This window comes from Armigeres subalbatus, chromosome 1 (genome assembly GCF_024139115.2).
Source record: "Armigeres subalbatus isolate Guangzhou_Male chromosome 1, GZ_Asu_2, whole genome shotgun sequence".
Classification (NCBI taxonomy): domain Eukaryota; kingdom Metazoa; phylum Arthropoda; class Insecta; order Diptera; family Culicidae; genus Armigeres; species Armigeres subalbatus.
In genome coordinates, this window is record NC_085139.1 from 316,035,278 (window position 1) to 316,057,139 (window position 21,862).

The 21,862-nt window shown below is 45.3% G+C and overlaps 1 protein-coding gene across 1 annotated transcript; it reads right to left on the reverse strand.

Moving 5' to 3' along the window:
• Positions 1-5,791: 5,791 nt before the first annotated feature.
• Positions 5,792-21,117, reverse strand: LOC134207955 (cytochrome P450 307a1-like). Its single transcript, XM_062684049.1, is given in 4 exon segments — positions 5,792-8,077; positions 20,473-20,685; positions 20,688-20,789; positions 20,792-21,117. Coding segments are annotated over 4 exon segments (1,692 nt in total). The 5' UTR covers positions 20,919-21,117; the 3' UTR covers positions 5,792-6,827.
• Positions 21,118-21,862: the final 745 nt, after the last annotated feature.

The following is a 21,862-nucleotide window of genomic DNA, read 5'->3' on the forward strand; positions in this document are numbered from 1 at the left end:
CCGCAGGAGTGGATGGAAGGTGTCGTGTGTCCCATCTACAAAAAGGGCGATAAGCTGGATTCACATTGCTGAAAGCCGCCTACAAGGTACTCTCCCAAATTTTATGCCGCCGACTAACACCAATTGCAAGAGAGTTCATGGGGCAGTACTAGGCGAGATTTATGGGTGAACGCTCTACCACAGACCAGGTGTTCGCCATACGTCAGGTATTGCAGAAATGCCGCGAATATAACGTGCCCACACATCATCTATTTATCGACTTCAAAGCCGCATATGATACAATCGATCGGGACCAGCTATGGCAGCTAATGCACGAAAACGGATTTCCGGATAAACTGATACGGTTGATCAAGGCGACGATGGATCGGGTGACGTGCGTAGTTCGAGTTTCAGGGGCATTCTCGAGTCCATTCGAAACGCGTAGAGGGTTACGGCAAGGTGATGGTCTCTCGTGTCTGCTATTCAACATCGCTTTGGAGGGAGTAATACGAAGGGCAGGGATTAACACGAGTTGTACGATTTTCACGAAGTCCGTCCAGTTATTTGGTTTCGCCGACGACATTGACATCATGGCACGTAACTTTGAGAGGATGGAGGAAGCCTACATCAGACTGAAAAGCGAAGCTAAACGGATTGGACTAATCATCAACACGTCGAAGACGAAGTACATGATAGGAAGAGGCTCAAGGGAGGTCAATGTAAGCCACCCACCACGAGTTTCTATCGGTGGTGACGAAATCTAGGTGGTTGAAGAATTCGTGTACTTGGGCTTGGGCCGATAACGATACCAGCAGAGAAATTCGGAGGCGCATAGTGGCTGAAAATCGTACGTACTTTGGATTCCGTAAGACGCTCCGATCGAATAGAGTTCGCCGCCGTACCAAACTGACTATCTACAAAACGCTTATAGGACCGGTAGTTCTCTACGGACCCGAGACCTGGACGATGCTCGTGGAGGACCAACGCGCACTGGGAGTTTTTGAAAGGAAAGTGTTGCGTACCATCTATGGTGGGGTGCAGATGGCGGACGGTACGTGGAGGAGGCGAATGAACCACGAGTTGCATTAGCTGTTGGGAGAACCATCCATCATTCACACCGCGAAAATCAGAAGACTGCGGTAGGCCGGGCACGTAGCCAGAATGTCGGACAGTAATCTGGTGAAAATGGTTCTCGACAACGATCCGACGGGAACAAGAAGACGAGGTGCACAGTGGGCAAGGTGGATCGATCAGGTGGAGGACGATTTGCGGACCCACCGCAGACTGCGTGGTTGGCGAAGTGCAGCCATGGACCGAGCTGAATGGAGAAGACTTTTATGTGCAGCACAGGCCACTTTGTCCTTAGTCTGATAATAAATAAATAAGGACCAAACATGTGCGAAAATACGTTTTCTCATACTAATCTTCAAATAATTTTCAAACGCGATGCGGATTATGTTTTATGTTTTATGTTTTATGTTTTATGTTTTATGTTTTATGTTTTATGTTTTATGTTTTATGTTTTATGTTTTATGTTTTATGTTTTATGTTTTATGTTTTATGTTTTATGTTTTATGTTTTATGTTTTATGTTTTATGTTTTATGTTTTATGTTTTATGTTTTATGTTTTATGCTCAATACATTTAGATACATATTGGAATTTAAATGTCGATGATCCATTTTTATTCAATCTAATCAACACTCTCTTATCTGTTTTTTTAACCACTAGAAGTAGCTGACCTTGGACGTGAACTCTACATAGAGTTAAGCCATCCAGGCTTCGTCAGAATCTTCATTCGGTTGAACTAGGGGTTCCCTAATGAAGATGTTATCGAGTATGTAGTACTCAGTGACGCTTCAGACAACTGAAGAGATAGTTTGTTGTAATTTGACCAGGGAATCAATTTTTCATCGAGCTTTGTTTTTGTAGGAAATAATAGGTCCATTCCTTCATCTGTGCTGCCACCTGGAAATAATGAGCATGAGCATGAGCATTATGACCGCACAACTCGTAGTTGCTACTCCGTGTTTGACTGAGCTTGCTTCGTGAAACTTTTTTTCTCAACTAAAAATTCTTCACGCCGAATCACGCCGCCGCCGAACATTGCTTGCGGCGTGACGCCGCCGACGCCGCCGCCGCCGGTGTAAAAATGGCCTTACGCCGCCGCCGTTCACAAATACTTCGGCGCACAGGTCTACGTGGACAAATAATTTAACTGAGCGTTATTTCAAAATTATCGATCTAATAAGATGAGGCTTGGGTCTAGCTACCCATTCTCAATGTACACGTTTCGGGAGCTCAAATATCTAAAGTCAATAACGGCGCCGGCCATGTCCTCACGGTCATATAGGAAGGGAAGGATTGTTAGTCCGACTCTCGTTGCTACTAGAGACCGAGTATGCCTCTGCATCTCCACGATTGCCTTGGGATAGGATATCGTTTTAGTTCCAAAGGATAATTTATCTAGTTTCACTTCGGTGAGTGATGCGAACTATGGGATGGGAAATAACACTGATTCGCTGTCTCGCCACGAGAAAAATGTTAAACCATGCACGCCCGGTGGCATATGAAAACGGAGGAGAAATGTTTTGGACGACCGAAAGGACGCGCAGTACTCTGTACTTACTTGCCCGATAGCTACTGCAAACAATTCTCGCGTGATTTTTGAAAACGTCGTCCAAAAGTCCAAAGAGAGTCCAAAAGAGAGACTCTCTTTGTTTACTTTCTCTTTCGGTTATTACAAAGCCATACTAACATTTACATTGGATTTTCCAGTACCGATCGGAAGAAAATAGCTTTGTCTAGTGTGCTGAGGTGAAAATATTGCAACAAATTTTATACTAGCCTTAATATTAGCAAAAGAGAGCGTAATGAAAGAGAGTCTCTCATTTGGACTTACGACGTTTTCAAAAATCACGCGAGAATTGAAGATCGCACTTGTCTCGAACGGAACAAAGCGTGATACATGCGCATTAGCCACCGAACACGAAATAGATATTTTATTATTTTCCAGACGACTGAAACACGCACTGCACTTACTTTCACGATGGCTACTGCAAACTCGCTTACTGGAGAAACACGACTGGACAAGGAACAAACTTTAACTTTCTGATTTATTTACTCACCCGCGCTAAGTAGAATTGCGGCGATCGGCCCATCGTTTTGCTTTACGCATAAAGCAAAACTGAATTTTGACGACCGGCCGATCCGCTTACTGGAGATACACGAATGGAAAAGCTGTGCTGCCACCTGAAAATAACTCGAGAAAAAGTAGAAATATGGAAATTCAAACATGGCATGTGTGCGGCCACGTTTGGCCGTGGATAGCTCCATTGGTATGGTGCGTCCGCACTCGTTGCTTGTCCGATGAGAAAAGAGAAGAGTCATGACCTGCTGTTGGGTTCCGTTCATCGTCGTCAGGGCTAAACCGACGAAAGAAAAGTCCATTTGCTAGAACTCCACTATTGGAGAACACTTACGATTTGGTACGGATGAGTTTGGCAAAAAAAAGTGTCTCTTTCATTACTTTTCGATTGGTTTCGAAAATACGAAAATGCCTGCCTTAGTTGCGGTTGTTCCTTTCGAATGTGAAACGCCGCGTGGAATCTTGTACAAATGCGCTTTTGGAAACATTACAACAGCCGCGCGGTGTATCGTATTGACAGCACCCTACAATACTCCCACTGTCCCAATGATCATTCCTTATTGAAAAAATTAGACCCACAGTTGGCTTTTCTATAACTTTAGTTAGACGATTCGTCCTGAAAACCTTCAGGCGGTAATTGACTTTTCCTATCAAAAATTGATTCGCTCAATCGAAACTTCAAATTAGTTAAGGTCAACTTTTCCAGAAAAACTACATTTTTAGACGCCCCTAACTATGTTTAAAATTTAAAACAAACATCGAAAAATTTGCTGTTTTTTCTAGTTTGCCCTAAAGTTCATCCGATTTTGAATCAACATAAGGTGAATTCTTCAGGCCGAATTGTTCGTGCAGCATTTTTTAGTTTTTGTTCTCGATTTATAAAGGTTCTAAAAATGTGGGAAAATAAATCTTAAATATAACAATAAAATGAGCATTGGCGTAAATAAGGGGGGGGGCCTGGCCCCCTCCAGACCTACTTGTAGCCCCCCCCAGAAAATTTTGAAAAGTAATTCCAACTTAGTCAGTTTTTATTTCATTTATATATTTCCTACATATTTCTTAATTTTGATTATGAATTCTATAAACATATTGTTTGTTGCGTTATCACATCTATGACCATTTTGTTCAGCAAAGCATCGAAATATTTAAGGGGGAACATTTTCTCGATTTTTATGCTCAAATCAATGCCGCTTCTAATTCAGTTGCTAGCTTAAAATAATAAATTTGTTCTGCATTTGTTTGACTAGTATCCTGGTCGCAGAAACATAAAAACATAATTGTATTAAGATATAAATATTTCTGTTCTATTAAAGTACCATCCGCTTCAAAAAAGACTGAAGCAACTACATCAAAATGAGCACATGTACACAAACCCGGTCAATGAAATTTCGAACGACCATTCTTTCGAAAATCTTCGAGTTAATCGCAAGGTATGCCGCAAAACAGTTGATCAAATTCCTATGGAGCTTTTTGCTCTCGCTATATAAGTCTGGCACAGAAAGATATAAAATTATAAAACTTAAGAATCTTTGTTACAATGACAGAAAAATCAACAACGCATTCCATTGAAAGTATTAGGACAAAACTTAGGCAACCTTCGCACTCACAACAGAGATTGCATTAAAGAAATATTTTTATAATCCTAAAAAGATCTTGTTCCATTTAATTTTTTGGCGATTTCATAAGGATCATCGGAAAACTCTTTTGTGCCTGCTTAAGTTAGAATTTGTTTTTTAGGATAAAAAAAAATAGATTTAGAAACCAGTTCGTATCAGAAAACATTTCTTTTGCAGCACAATTCAGATCGATTTGGCTGCTTCTCAAGTCTCTTTGATTTTTGCAGAGAAATCTCTCACCTATTCAGAAAACCATAGTAAAGCCTCTTCCTAACGTCAGTAACTACAAAAACCCTATGTTATTCTGGAATTTGATTTATGACTCATAATTTTATGACTCATGGAATTTATGACTCATGAAAAACACTTTAGGATTCCAAATTTGTGTTCATCGGTACTTAACTATTTCAGCACATAGCATACATTTTGGAATTGCATGAATACTTATATTGATTATGACAAAATTTCGTGGAATTTATTCCACATCTAAAGAGTTTCAAAAATTTCAAAGTTAAAAAAAATCGAGATCTTTATGCATTAAGTAATCATGGAAATGCTTGAAAACTTTCAGAAATATACTCATATCGAATTTCATTTATAGATAATTCTAAGAAGATTCTTGAATCTTAGATTACACACTTATCCACATTTAGTAACATGGAGAAGACAAGTTGACACAGACACAGCGTTTTGAAGCAATCACAGCATCATTGGAAATCAATTGTATTATTCGCGATTTTGTTTATGTTAGTTCTAGGACGAATGAGCGATAAACTTAGTCAAACAATTTCTATTGCAATCCATGCGCACAGTGCTTTAAATCGCCTTTAAAAATACATCCCACCAGCTGGGGCCATGGCCCCCCCTAGACCGAGACTCTAGTTACGCCTATGAAAATGAGGTAAAATTTTTGACGGCGGGCCAACCATGGTTCCCGCGATTGGGAATTTGAAACAAATTTGACGGGAAAGGTTAATTCAAAAAACAAAATCACAGAAAGTCTATTGTCATCAAAAGTGTTGAATAACGAAACAATTGATTTTAATTTCTAGGAATATTTTATTATCATACAATACTTTACGATTTCACATAAATCCGCCAAACTTTGTGTAGAATTCTCCTACTAAAGTCAGAAAACATTAGATTTCAAATCTAATCTCCTTGTTCTAATCCAATCCCTAATACTACAGTACTCAATACATTGTTCTCTTCCTATGCGATTTTGAAGCAACGCTTTCAAGCAGATTTGAAAGAATTATCAATTCAGTCTTAGTTCTTATTCGAAACAAAAAAAAATCAAATCACTACAATTTAAACCAAACCTCACACATCTAAAATGTAAATGCAATCCTAGTGCTGGTGCGGTTGAATTTTTCATCCGAAATGCGTTCGAATCCGAACGAACCGGTGCGCAAAAACGTCACCATTTCGACCACCCTAGCATTCCGTCAAAACAAAACAATTCACCGACACTTCCTTAACTAGGTTCTAAGTACTTTTACTCTCCCACGGAAGCCGATTCCACGGCAAACCCGAACGGTTCGCCGTTTTGATTCCTTTGATTCATATAAATAGTCTTGATCTCATCTCAACACGTGCGGCTTACGCTAGCGCGAAATATGAAAGTTGATTCCTAATTAGGGTTTAATACTACTTTTCTTATTCCATTATCGTATATGTTTGTTTTATAAAAACGAAATATTTACTTCCATTATCCAAGACTTTGCGGTACGCATCTCCCATACTTCTAGTGATTGTGTTCGTGTGTTTGTGTGTGTATGTATGTGTGAGTTTTTTTCCGGGAGCGTTCCCTACAAACTAGATAACATTGTGGTTTAAAATATGAGTTCTACTTGTCAAGCGGTGTCCGCTGCTTTCTCTGGCCTACGACTGGGTTCGGTGAAGGTACGGAATGGGAGGATGGCATTGCTCGATGGAACAGGGACGAGATCTACGGCGGGACTTTTTAGTTCATTTGGGGGGTGAGCGAGAAATAATTTAATGAAGGGGAATTGTGAATGAGGTGTGTGGTGCGGGGGGAGGGGTTATTTACAAAATGGGAATGGGTGCTACTGCTAAGGTGATTCTACTGAGAGCGTTGGGAGAAGGCCAACGGGTAGGTGTCAGGCGGGACTGCCACGCAGGCGGGCTTCATCTTGATCTGTTCGGGGACGTTCGAGTGGACGTTGTATTTCTGCAGGATGTTGGCGATCATGATGAAGCTGAAACCGCGGACCAGGTTCTGGCCGATGCAGGTTCGCTTGCCGATGCTGAAGGGCAGGAAGTGCGGGATGTTCTTTTTGACGCGGAGAATCTGCTTCTGGCTTTCGTTCGTCGAGTCGATGTTGTTGTTTTTGATAATACTGCTGAGGTCTTCGCTGGCCGTTGGGGATCCAACCAGGTCCGAGCGGATCTGTGCCATGGTGGCGCTTTCGATGAATCGGCTTGGGTCGAACTTTTCCGGCTGGTCCCAGTACTTCTCGCTGGTGTTGAGGTCGTAGTTGTTGATGAAGACGACAGTTCCGGTTTGGACTCCGTAGCCGCCGATGCAGCTGTTTTCGGTGGCCACGTGGGGCACAATCGGCGAGGAGGAATATCGTAGAACCTCGAAGATGGTGGCCACGGTGTAGGGCATGCTCTCCGTGTCGTACAGTGTGACGTTGCGTAGACCTTTTTCGGTGACGTGATCGATTTCTTCTTGGATGCGAGCGCCGATTTCGGGATTTTTTGCGATGTATCCAAGGGCGAGCATGACAAGGTTTCCGATGGCGGAGTGTCCACCGATGAAATCCTCCAGCATGTACATGATGGTGTCTCGAGTAACGGAGGGATCTTCGCGCAAACTCTTGAGCAGGGCATCGGTGAAGTCACGCTCTGGTTCGTCCTCGCTGAGATTCTGCTCTCGTTCGTTGACAATGCGCTCCAAAATGAATCCGCGGATGTAGTTCGACCAGCTGCTCAATTTGCTCATGTGTCTGAAATAGAATGGAGCTAACCAGGGCATGAAGTCCACTGCGTAACCTTGGTTGATCTCGTAGAAGATTTCATCGAAGCTATGCACCATCTTCTGGAAACCGCAATCGTCGTATTCGAACCGGACTGAGCACATGTACTTGCTGAACATGTTGGCGCAAGCCTGCATGATCATTGGCTTGACCTTGAAGTCCTGTCCGGGGGTGATCACGTCGGACAGCTGATCCATGAAGTAGTGCATCTCCGCAACGCCGACATCGCTCATCTTTTTGTAATAACTGGAAGCGTCGCTTGGTGAACAGTGCTTGCGGGCCAAATTGCGTCGCTTTTGCTGCAGCGAGGACCAATCGCACAGGGCAAGAGCTGAAATGAGCGGAAACAAGAAACCCAAATTAGCATCAATGACAAACGTGACTGCCGCTAATGCAGGAACTAGGGATATCAGGAAGTAACCTCTCGCGCCAAACACGTTTACTAATATGTAGGTCAATATCGGAAAACCAACTGCTTCGACCGACATCTGATAGGGTTGGCAGATGACACAGAAAATGTGTTAATGTGCTGTCGATTCGACATATGAAGGACTGAAGGATATTTGAATACAATTTCCGGAAATTTTTACTGGACAATATTGGTAACCCTATCCGTTATTGGCATCAGATCGATTAATAATCATATCTCGCGCATTTTGCCTACGACCCCGCTGACCAACTTCTCGGATCACCACTCGGATGCGAAATAATAACAACAACAATATTCCGCACACAGAACACCGTCTCAAGGGCAATTGGATTTTAGCCTCTTTATCCGTTTCTTCCCCCGCGTGGTGTTCCCTGCGTGCACGCGCGCGCGCTTGTTTGAGCCTTCGCACAGCGTGCTTCTCCGTGTCCCGCATCCACGATCAACCGAACCAATCAGTGAACATCTTATCGCGCTCAGACAATCGTTCGCCTCGGCCACGTCCTTCTTCTCGACATCGCAAAAATTGAACCGCCCGCCCGCCGCGACGCAGAACCAGGTCCACTGGCGAAGACACGTTCCGGTTATAAATATAGGTCTCGTTGACAACGACGACGATGACGACGATCATCGGGTTCGGAGGGGGGGGGGAGCTCGGAGTGGTGAGCGACGGGCGGACGCTTAAAAATAAGCAAAACGGAACGAGGCTCGATATTTAAATGAGCTCACGCTGTGTGATCAAACATAACCGAAATAATAAAGAAGAAACGAAATTTTTCGTACATTTGACGGTCAAGTTCGGCGCGCGGATCCTTGGTTTACGCTCGGCAACTGACAGACAGTCTCGCGCCGTCAGCACGCATCACGCGACAAAAGAATAGGAGACCGAAAGAGAGCGAGAGCGGGCACGAGAGAGAAACTTTTATGCCCCAAGCATCTCCGATCGAAGTAGGCATAGGCCAATACGCTGTCGTCATGCAAATAATTGTACGTCATGCGTATCATGATCATTGCTGGGGATGTCTAAAAATCTTTTATTTGTCGATCTATTATAAGCCTGAATAAAATCGAAAATCAAATAAACTTTGAGAAATTTGTTGCAAAACATTGATCGACTTGTTTAAGAAATTGCATCATCCCTAGTTCACCGCTATCGAATTCGCGCTAAGTTGCGGAAGTTTACACCAACGGCAACTCTTTTGGCGCACCGCAAGACCCCGTTGAAGGTTGACAGTTTTATGTAACGTTGCGCGAATGCGAAACGCCGGACATGATTGCGGGGGATCGCACTCAAAAGTGCGATAACCGATTAAATTTATGCTTCATTTATTCCGTGGGATTTTTTCCGGGCCATCGTCCACTCTGCCGGTGAATCACATATATGCAGATTTAGTTGCCAATCAGTATTTACGTGATGCGATCGATAGCCATTAAGCGGGTTTTACTCCTGTACGCGACCATTTGTTTTATTGCGGCTCTACGGGGCCACAAGGATGCACGCGGAAGGAATGCATTATTATGCAATTGACCGGACGGAAGATATTACCAATTGTGGCACAAAACGCCGGAACCAGTGTGACCTTGAAACTGCTCTAAAGATACGGTGCTTGCCGTGCGGGGCACATGGAAACGATCGGAAGTGTGTGCACGGGGAAGCTCGTCAGGAATCGGAAGAGATCTACGATCGAGTGGATCACTTCTCCCTTTCCCGAAACGCCCGATTTTCGATTTAATGATCATCAACGATAATCATCTCTTCCGACAATTAGCATCATGATGAAGCCTTCTCGTTTCAGGTAGCAGAAACACTCCCATTTTTACCGGGCCTTCCTCATTAGATGATGCTAATGTAAACAAAATTAACGGCGCATTTCCTCGCCTGAGGAAATGTAGGTTATCTTCCATCCATTTAACTTTTTATGGTGTTTCAGCTTCGCAGCTTAGCGCACGCTTTAATCCATTCATTCATTAATTCACCCACTCCTTCCACCGAACTGACCCAGTCGTGCTTATTGCAAGGCGCGAACCAGAGCGATCCTTAGCAGCGATGGACCCCTCGGCGTTCTTTCTTCTCTCTCGTTGTCGTCTTTGGCGCGTCGCATCTTGCCCATGGAGAAAAAAACGAACCATGCCCAAGCAGACGATGCCTGCCGGCGCCGAAACAGGTGAGCTATGAATTATTCATCTCCCTGCCGTCTGGCATTCTTGGGAAAGTTGTATTCTGGCAATGATGGAAATCATCCATCACCAGATTGACCGCCCCCGGTCGGCTACCTGTCTATCTGCGGTGGGTAGTCTATGATAGGAACGTTCTCCCACGGCGAACCCGAATTACGAACCAGCTGTGCGGAACGGTACCTCTCTTTGGAAATCATTCGAAACGGTCCGCCAGAACGAACCGCCGTCGTCCCCAACAGGTGTCGAAGGCGAACCAAAGTAGGCACTCTCGCTTTCAAAAACGGTTTCGGTTCGTGCGAGTATTTGGGTTTCGTTCCGGGAACCCTCCGACAATGACGACAACGACGACGACAGTTTACACCGTCATCGCCGAGTCGAACGTCAGTCGATCGATGGATGATCGTGATCGCGTTCATGATGCACATGCGTCTGCATTGCCGCCAGCGGCAGCGGCGGCACCATGTGCGAGGTGTGTAATTAAAGTTGCAATCTGCGCAAGCACGCTGCCGCGATTTGCGCTGCAAATTTCTCCGCAAAATGCGACCCAGCAGTGAGACCAAGTGGACGGAAAACGTGAGGAAGGGCCTGCACTGGAGGGAAATGCACGCGGCACACGAAGCTATGATCGCGGGCGACGACGATGGCGCTTTTAGCGCCAGATAATTACCGATGTTTGGTTCGGTTCGACTCTTCGATGTGTGGGACTTGGGCGGCTGGTGCGGAAGAAACGGCATGTGGCACGGGAGACACGAGAAAGGAAGAAACAGGAGCTGCCACTGTTTGATGAAGGCAGAAAAGTGATGATGCAGTTCCTTGAGGAAATGACTCAAAGGCGTTCTTTTGTTTTGATTTGTTTAGGAATTAATGTGATCAAGTTTCAATTTTTCAATTACACCTTGAGAAAGTGAAACAGCTGCCATTGATTTTTGTGAATCGTGAATCGCATTGACGATTCCGATTAGAATAGTGTGGTGCCACCCGCTACTCGACATCAGAACTGATGACTGCCACCTCATGTAAGTCATTCCGGCTTTGGCATAGGGCGGTGCACTCCAATTACTCACCGTCAGTCAGAATCCCTTCGTGAACTCCTTCGGATTCACTCTTGTGGATTCTGGATGGGTACTACGCCTCGGCCCGCCAAAGGCACTGATGCTGAATATGCATGTGAAACATGCTCCATTAGTGATGAGTTAAAGCATCCTTATAGACGTCTCGGAAGCCATCTTCAAAGCAGCTCGTAATCTTTCTTTCGAAAGGCTCCGAAAGCTTTTTAATAGGTTCATAATTGTTCTTTATAAAGGCTCGGAAGCCTACTTTCCAGAAGCTCAGTAGACTACTTTCAAAAGGCCCGGAAGTCTCGATTCAAGAGGATCGAAAGTCTCCTTTCAAGAGGCTCGGAAGCTTCTTTTCGAGAATCTCGAAAGCCTCATTTCAAGAGATTCGGTAGCCTTCTTTCAAAAGGCTCTGGAGCCTACTTTTGAAAGGCTCGGAAGCTTCCTTTCCAAGGGCTCGGAGGCCTTCTTTAAAGGATCCCGGAAGCCTCGTTTCAAAACGCTCGGAAGCCTCCTTTCAAACGGCTCGGAGGCCTCTTTTCAAGGGGCTTGAAGCGCTCGTAAGCTTCCTTTAAAGAGGCTTGGAAGCCTTGATTCAAGAGGCTCGGAAGCCTGCTTTGAAGAGATCCGGACGCCTTTTTCTAGGAGGCTGGGAAGCCTCCTTCCCAAGAAGCTCGGAAGTCTCATTTCTAGAGGTTCGGAAGCCTCTTTTCAAGGGGCTCGGAAGCCTCCTTTCAAGTGTATCGGAAGCCTCCTTTCAAGAGGCTCTGGAGCCTCCTTTTAAAAGACTCGGAAGCCTCCTTTTACGAGGCTCGGAGGCCTCCTTCAAGAGGCTCGGAAGCCTCCTTTTAAGAGGCTCGGAAGCCTCTTTTTAAGAGGCTCGGAAGCCTACTTTCAAGAGGCTCGGAACCCTCCTTTCAAAAGGCTCGGAAGCCTCCTTTTAAGAGGCTCGCAGGCCTCCTTTCAAGAGGCTCGGAAGCCTCCTATTAAGAGGCTCGGAAGCCTCCTTTCAAGAGGCTCGAAAGCCTACTTTCAAAAGGCACGGAAGCCTCATTTCAAGAGGCTCGGAAGCCTCATTTCAAGAGGGTCGGAAGCCTTCTTTAAAAATGCTCCAAGTCTCGTTTCAAGAGGCTCGGAAGCCTCCTTTGAAGAGGTTCAGAAACCATCTTTCTAGAGGCTCAGAAACCTTCTTTCTAGAGGCTCGGAAGCCTCCTTTCAAGAGGCCTGGAAGGCTCCTTTCAAGAGACCTCGGAAACCTCGTTCAAAAAGGCTCGGAAGTTTCCTTTCAAAAGGCTCGGAGGTCTCCTTTCAAGAGGCTTAGAAGCCTCGATTCAAGATGCTCGGAAACCTATTTTAAAGAGGTCCGGACGCCTTTTTCTAAGAGGCTCGGAAGCCTCCTTCCACGAGGCTCGGAAGTCTCATTTCAAGTGGCTTGAAAGCCTGCTTTCAAGAGGCTCGGAAGCCTCCTTTTAAAAGGCTTGAAAGCCTCCTTTTAAGAGGCTCGGAGCCTCTTTTCCTTTCAAGAGCCTCGGAGGCCTTCTTTCAAGAGGCTGGAAAGCCTCCTTTCAAGAGGCTCGGAAGCTTCCTTTCAAGAGGCTCGGAAGCCTCTCTCAAAAGGCTCGGAAGCTTCATTTCAAGAGGCTCCAAGTCTCGTTTCAAGAGGCTCGGAAGCCTCCTTTGAAGAGGTTTAGAAACCATCTTTCTAGAGTCTCGGAAGCTTTATTTCAAGAGGCCTGGAAGCCTCCTTCCAAAAGGCTCGGAAGCCTCCTGTCAAACGACTCAAAGGCCTCTTTTCAAGGGGCTATGAAGCCTCGTTTCAAAAAGCTCGTAAGCCTCCTTTCAAGAGACTTGGAAGTCTAAATTCAAGATGCTCGGAAGCCTCCTTTCAAGAGGCTCGTATGTCTCTTTTAAAGAGGCTCGGAAGCCTCTTACCAAGAGGCCCGGAAGCCTTTTTTTAAAAGGCTCGGAAGCCTCTTTTTAAAAGGCTCGGAAGCCTCTTTCTAAGATGCTCAAAAGCCTCCTTTTAAGAGCTTCAGAAGCCTCCTTTCAAAGAGCTCGGAAGCCTCCTTTCAAGAGGCTCGAAAGCCTCCTTCCAAGTGTATCGGAAGCCTCCTTTCAAGAGGCTCGGAAGCCTCCTTTTAAAAGACTCGGAAGCCTACTTTCAAGATGCTCGAAGCCTTTTTTCAAGATGCTCGGAAGCCTCCTTTCAAAAGGCTCGGAAGCCTCCTTTCAAGAGGCTCGGAAGCCTCCTTTCAAGAGGCTCGGAAGCCTCCTTTCAAGAGGCTCAGAAGCCTCCTTTCGAGAGGCTCGGAAGCCTCCTTTCAAGAGGATCGGAAGCCTCCTTTCAAGATGCTTGGAAGCCTCCTTTCAAGAGGCTTGGAAGCCTTCTTTCAAGATGCTCGGAAGCCTCCTTTCTAGAGGCCTCAGGCCTCCTTTCAAGAGGCTCAGGAAGCCTCCTTCAAGAGGCTCAAGCCTCCTTTCAAGAGGCCTCAGGCCTCCTTTCAAGAGGCCTGCAAGCCTCCTTTCAAGAGGCCTGAAGCCTCCTTCAAGAGGCTCTGGAAGCCTCCTTTCAAGAGGCTCAGAAGCCTCCTTCAAGAGGCTCGAAGCCTCCTTCAAGAGGCCTCAAGCCTCCTTCAAGAGGCCTCAGCCTCCTTCAAGAGGCTCAGAAGCCTCCTTCAAGAGGCCTCAGAAGCCTCCTTCAAGAGGCCTCAAGCCTCCTTTCAAGAGGCCTGAAGCCTCCTTCAAGAGGCTCTGAAGCCTCCTTCAAGAGGCCTCAAGCCTCCTTCAAGAGGCCTGAAGCCTCCTTCAAGAGGCTCGAAGCCTCCTTCAAGAGGCCTGGAAGCCTCCTTCAAGATGCTTGGAAGCCTTTTTCAAGATGCTCTGGAAGCCTTTTTCAAGATGCTCAGAAGCCTCCTTCGAGAGGCCTCCTTTAAGAGGCCTGAAGCCTCCTTCGAGAGGCTCAGAAGCCCCCCTTTCGAGAGGCTCAAGCCCCTTTCGAGAGGCCTGGAAGCCCCTTTCGAGAGGCTCAGCCCCCCTCGAGAGGCTCAAGCCCTTTCGAGAGGCTCGGAAGCCTCCTTTCAAGAGGCTCGGAAGCCTTCTTTCAAGAGGCTCGGAAGCCTCCTTTCAAGAGGCTCGGAAGCCTCCTTTCAAGAGGCTCGGAAGCCTCCTTTCAAGATGCTCGGAAGCCTTCTTTCCAGAGGCTCGGAAGCCTCCTTTCAAGAGGCTCGGAAGCCTCCTTTCAAGAGGCTCGGAAGCCTCCTTTCAAGAAGCTCGGAAGCCTCCTTTCAAGAAGCTCGGAAGCCTCCTTTCAAGAAGCTCGGAAGCCTCCTTTCAAGAGACTCGGAAGCCTCCTTTCAAGAGGCTCGGGAGCATCCTTTCCAAATGCTCGGAAGCATCCTTTCCAAAGACTCGGTAGCATCCTTTTCAAAGGCTCGGAAACATCCTATCCAAAGGCTCAGGAGCCTCCTTTAAAGAGGTTCGAAAGACTCCTTTGAAAAGGCTCGTAAGCCTCCTTTCAAAAGGCTTGAAAGCTTCCTTTCAAGAAGCTTGGAAGCCTCTTTTCAAGAAGTCTCAGCCTCCTTTCAAGAGGCTTGGAAGCCTCCTTTCAAGAGGCTCAAGCCTCCTTTCAAGAGGCCTCAGGCCTCCTTTCAAGATGCTCGGAAGTCTCCTTTCAAGAGGCTCGGAAGCCTCCTTTCAAGAGGCTCGGAAGCCTCCTCTCAAGAGGCTCGGAAGCCTCCTTTCAAGAGGCTCGGAAGCCTCCTTTCAAGAGGCGCGGAAGTCTCCTTTCAAGAGGGTCGGAAGTTTCCTTTTAAGAGGCTCGGAAGCCTCCTTTCAAGAGGCTCGGAAGCCTCCTTTCAAGAGGCTCGGAAGCCTTCTTTCAAGAAGCTTGGAAGCCTTCTTTCAAGATGCTTGGAAGCTTTCTTTCAAGAGGCTCGAAAGCCTTCTTCAAGAGGCTCGGAAGCCTCCTTTCAAGAGGCTCGGAAGCCTCCTTTCAAGAGGCTCGGAAGCCTCCTTTCAAGAGGCTCAGAAGTCTCCTTTCAAGAGGCTTGGAAGCCTCCTTTTAAAAGGCTTGGAAGCCTCCTTTCAAGAGGCTCGGAAGCCTCCTTTCAAGAGGCTCGAAAGCTTCCTTTCAAGAAGCTTCTAAGCCTCCTTTCAAGAGGCTCGGAAGTCTCCTTTTAAGAGGCTCGGAAGCCTCCTTTCAAGAGGCTCGGAAGCCTCCATTCAAGAGGCCCGGAAGATTGGCCGCAAACCGGTTTGGTTGAAAGGGATTAAAACCCGAACTGCTAAAAAATCCGTTCAACCGAATAGATCATTTGGCCGAGATTGACGTTAGGCCGAAATTGTCGTTTGGCAGGAAGAGTCATTTGGCCAAACGGGTCAAACGGCAGAAAATGTTGATTGGCCGAAAAAGCTAATTGGTCCGAAAAGGTCATTAAGACGAAAATGCCGCCATTTGGCCAAGATGCTCGTTTGGCAGAAAAGGCCATATGGCTAAATATTTCGGTTGGACGAATAGGTCTTTTGACCGGAAACGCCGTTTGGCAGAATTGATCGTTTATTGGAAAGGGAAATTTGGCGTAAATGGTCATTTGACAGAAAGAGCGATTTGACGGAAAATTGTATTATGGCGTACGAGTCATACGCCTGAAAATGTTGTTGGGCGGAATAGGTCATATGGCCGAAAATGTCATTTGGCCGAAAAGATCGTACAACCAAAATGTCATTGGCCGAAAAATAATGAATGTCAAAAAAAAAAATAGTAGTGAGAAGTGAAGTTTGAGAATTAAAAAATTAGACATCTCACTTCTCGCTCTGCGCTTCTCACTTTTCACAGTGTGAAATGAGAAACTAAAAATGAGAAATGGGAATTGAAACATCTCACATCAACATATCACAAGTGATATGAGAGAAAGGAGAAATGAGAAGTATGAAAGAGTGAGAAGTATGACGTGAGACGTCTCACTCCTCAGGAAGTAAGAAGAAAGAAAATGTCTCACTCTTCACTTCTCACCTCCCATTTCTTACTTCTCAATGTGAGTAGTGAAAAATGAGAAGTGAGAAATGAGGATTGAGGAGTGAAAAAGGAAACGTCTCACTTCTCACTGCTCATTCCTCGAATTTCAACCAAGTTGATAATTTCGTCTCACTTCTCAATTATTATTAATCACTACTCAATCCTCACATTATTTATTGTTTTTGGTTGAATGACATTTGCCGCCAAACGTCCAATTGAAAAGTTAGAGTGAAAAAGTGAAAAGTTAGAAATAGGAAGTGAAAAATAAGGATTGAGAAGTGGGAAGTGAGACGCCTCACTCCTCATTTCTAACTTCTCATTGTAAAAATCAAGAAGGAAAAGGGAGAAATAAGGAGTGAGAAGTGAAACATCTAACTTCTAGCTCCTCATTTCTCATTTCTTAATTTTTATCAACCACTTCACACCTCTCACATTCACTATTGTTCGTTCAGACGACATTTTCAGGCATATGACCTGTTCGGCCAAACAACATCTTTGGCCGTGTTACTTATTCGGCCTTACCTCACGGCTATGGAAGGCCTCATGAGAAGAAGACTTATTAAGATAAAAATGGCTCAATCTAACGACATTTTCGACCGTATGACCCGTACTGCTAATTAAAATTTTCGGCCAAGTAACCAAACAATTTTCAGCCTAGGCTAAACGCCCTCATATTGAAATAATCTTGAAATTTGTTTCAATTTGTTTCATGGTTATAACTTATTTGCTAACCCTACAGCTCTGTAAATTGTTATATATTCCTGGGCCAATCAAACAAATGATTTTGAAAAAAAAGTCAATTTTCTTCGAATATTTGAGTTCATTTCGAGTTCAACGGCCACAGTGTTTTAAAAACAGCCCAACAGTGAAAATACTTTCACTTGAACTGAAGTGTTTAGGTATGCGGATTTCGATGCCCCCAAGGGCCACGGTTTCAAATTTCTACATTTGCTGTCAGTTACCCTAGTAGCAGAACTAACTCTGCTTTGGTTGCAGCAACTCAAATGTGACCAAATTTGGTTGCTGTAACCACTCTACAACATGTGTGTTCCTCGGGTAGCGCCTACTGTCCCGAAAATTAAAAAAAAATCGTTTCATCTGGCTCAACCTTTCAAAAAACATGTTCTTACAAAAGTATTTTCTTCGGTGTTTCTTTTTCGGTGTTGATGGAACGCCCGCATGTACTGTCATTGAACCGAGTGCAATAGTTTTATTCTTTGCGTTGATGAGACACTCGCAAAACAATGGTGCAATTGTTAATCGAAAAAATCACAATTCTGCGTGGTGGGACGCCCGCATGTGTCGAATGCAATAGTTGCTTCCTTTGATAACCACACTTACTGTCATTTAATCGAGTGCAATAGTTTGCGTTGATGAGACGCTCGCAGAAGAATGGTGCAATTGTTCATCGGAAAAATCACAATTCTGCGTGGTGGGACGCCCGCGTTTCATGCTTTGCTTTGCGCTCGCAGACGCATGGTGTAACTGTCAATCGGAAGAATCACAATTTTGCGTTGTTTAACTCCCGCATGCACTGTCGTTGAATCGAGGGCAACAGTTTCTTTTGGTGCGTGAGGAGACGCTCGCAGTAAAAAATGGTGTAGTTATCGATCGGAAGGATCACAGTTCTGCGTGGTGGGACACCCGCACTTCCTGCAGCAGTTTCTTCATTTGCATTGGTCGGATGCCCTCAATAAGAGTGAAGGAATTGGGAATCCAGAGTTATTTTGGCGGCTGTTTCAACCAGTTTTACCAATGGACCAAATTTTATTCAATTTCAATGTGTTTATTATTAAATTTACTCTAATTCGTAACTGTTGTAATTTGCAAAACCTTGCTTACGGAAGGGCCCTTGGTTGAACCTGTAACTGGATTCTTTGGCCCCCTACTCTAAGGCTGAGTGCCCTTCTGGTCTTAGCATCATTATGACAGGCAAAGAACTGACATAACTCATAACTCACTTTAATAAAATTGAAAATAAAAACTTGGTGGCACGCCCACGCCCTGTTTCTCCTTCCGCGCTGGTGGGACCTCCACAAGAAGAATATTGTAATTGTGGATTAGGAGTAGAACCATTCTGCGTGATGGGACACTCGTATGGACTGTCATTGATTCGAGGCGCTTGTGCAATAATATATTTGATAAAAATGTTAGGCACATTTTAATTTTATTTGCAAAAAACGGAAAGTGTTTCTTCGAACAGAGAATTCGATCTGTTTTATCACTATTGAAGATGCACCATATCGGTTGGTCAAATCCCCGTTTTGCACTATATGTAGAAGAAATGTATCAAGTTTATTCTTCATTCCTAAAAAGTTTATTCTTCATTCATAAAATCGCATATAAAACTTTTACGCAAGTTGAAGAGTATAGAAACGATAAGTGTTATGTCTTGTATTTTGTATCGCGTCTCATTTTTTAGTGTTTTTAGCGTTCTGAGCCCATGATAATTCGTTCACGCAAATCAACATCACTAGCATACAGATGAAGACATCCGCTATATGACTGTTGTGGTCGTTTGTTTTAGCGGAGAAAAATGGGCTCAGAATCAGTGAGAGACGACTGACTCATAAGCCGTAATCACGGTTTACGCGAGATTTGCTATTTTTTATTAAGTAGATGGGGGATGTGTTATATGGACCAATCTGTAACACGGAAAGGTCTAATATACATTTGTTCCTGAGTAAGTGGATAGTCAATTATGGATCCAACTCGAGGTCGCATGTAGAGTGATTTGATTTCAAAATGCACATTACGGTAGGAGAGAGTGCTTGAGTCAAGGCTGCCAGTAAGCTGTTGCACAGTATTGATTTAAACACGCTTTAGATAAGCAATTATAATCAAACAACTTCCGAAAAGCAATAAAAGGCTGGTCAAACGTACTTAAAGCTCAAATATTTTATCAATGGCACCAACGTAAACAATTAAATTCCTGCGTAGCAACACTCGCAGTGGGATGAATGAATGAATCATTACCTTCCACTTGAAAACAGGAAGTTTCCGCAAATACTTATCATTAGATAATCTGTCACTAAAATTTCCGATCTGCCATTCCATTCTAAATTCCATTCCGTAGGTCGTTTGTTGACGGATTTCAAGAGCGTTATGGAAAATAAGTACTTGAATGCTTCTCAAGTATTCATCTACGATATAGATAACTAATCGAAATTGCAACCATCGAAATGCTGCCTCCAGCAGTAAATCGTCATCATCCCAGCAAATTTCAAACGTCCCACCACCGAAACCACTCCAACCGAAAAGGAGGTCATTTCCTCATCCACCCAAGTACCCACCCCACAATCGCCACTGTCCTCTCATTAAGTGCCCCTTTCGAACGAATAGCGAAAAACAAAAAACCTACGCTACACTAACCACCGCAATCTTGGCACTACTAGCGGCGTCGCACTTCCGGCGCTCCAGCGCCTTCGTCGTTTGGTCATCCCACCATCTGAACACCACGCTGTGATGTGTGCACGCAAGAGACCCCAAGATGTGTAGGGAAAAAACAGAGTTTCACTTTCTCTCGTGCCCCAGAAACTCAATTCGTCGTGACGCCCATCCGCATCGCACCCGACAACCGGGGGCGCCTCTTTTGCGCTCAGCTCCCATCGGTTCGAGCGCGCATTTTTGCATCAAACCCCCCTTTGGGACAGCAGATAAAATATCAAAACCATGATGCTGTTTGATTGATTTATGCCCGGAGCTGTCACTCAGGCAGCACTGACTCGACAGCAACTCCGCGTGTGAAAACGCTCACCGCAGCAAGATTTGCATTCACCCTCGGGCCCAGCTAAGCCACTCAAGAGCCAAATGAAAGTGAACTACTTTTCCAATGGATGCCCTAAGCCGTCGATGCACCCCAACGCCGAACCCTCCCATGGCTTGTTGCGTTTCTGTGCCTCGGCAATCCAAACTGTCAACGGAAAGCGAAAGTGGCTCGGCTTGCCGCGATTGTTTCTCGTTGCGAAAACTTGCAACCCTGTTCAACCAAAACCGTCCCACGAACCGCATCTGGCGTGAGAGAAGATAAACCTGAACCGATTGGTACTTACAATTATTGCGATCCCCTCCGAACAACTGATGATAGCGCAGAAAGTCCGGCCGGCCGCCAAAGTAGCGCCCGTTTTGGTTCAGCACTTCGCGTATCAGCTCCAGGCTGCTCACCACCAAACACTGACCCTGGCCAATGCGGATACTGTACACATCGCCGTACTTCTTCGCGAGGGCCGTGAACCCCATGAACGGGGCCGGATATTGTCCGATTAGGCCGCACTTCCCAACACAGGCCACGGGTGCGGTCCCGGCGCTTGAGGAAGATCTACGAGCGATTGCTCATCTTCTTGCGTTTGATTCTCCTCCAACTGTTGGCTTTCTTCGCGTACCGCGACGACTTCACTGTATGCACCCGAACCTTACGGTGCCACTCGTACAGAACCTTCAGATAGCATACCACCGACAGAAGGCTCATCAAAGCCACCAGAATCAACGTGTATGCCATCTCGTGATTTTTTATAACAATTTCTCGTTTCGATAAATGTCACTTTTAAAAACTTCTTTCTCCCAAAATCACAGCTCACTTTCAGATTTGTCCCAGTCTCTTAACTAATCAACAACTGTATTCTTGAAATGTTCAACAATGTTACACTCGTAACCAAACTCTGGATCACATTCGATGAGCAGGAAAACTGTTCCAACCGCACTTGGCACAACAAACAAATTCAAATAATAAAAAACTATCTCGATTATAAACTATGAAACAGAACAGGAAGCAACAAGTGGAAACTCTCTGTATATCTTGTAGTGCGTGTAACAGCTAGACTGGACTGATTTCGGTCGGCTGCGATCGTTTAAATAGGCAAAGCTCGGCGGCGATAGTATCCGGCGGTTCGCGCCATTAGGTCCCCTCGCAAGAAGTGCTCTACGTCCAGTGCCCGCATACCCAGAACCGTTGTCGTCGGTTTCCGACCGACGCATTCGTGTGTTACACCCTCTCGGAGAGTCAAGAAAACACTCGCTCTTTCGGACCCACCTTCGGCTACCTGCGGGCGCCGTTTTCTCACGTATGCGCTTAGGAAGAAAGCGCGATCATCTTTCACTCGCGATTCGACTAGCAGCTAGCAGCGCCTAAAAAACAACACTGGTCCAATGCAATTGTTGCGAACGTTGATCGGTTCTGCAAATGAGCGAGGTGCGCTTTTGCTCTCGTCTGCCCACGCACCGCTTGATGCTGATTGGACGTTGCCGCGAGGTTTTCGCTGCCCTCGGCTGAGAATCGGACGGGAGAGCATTTTCCGCGCACAGACCAGAAGATGCTCTGTCAGGATGGAGATCTTTCTGCTTGATAACTTCGGGCGACGGTTGGACTTCGATGGGGGCGCTTGGTATGTTCTGAACTGGAGGTTTGATTAATAAATGGTTTAGTATCCTACCAAGAATCTTGGG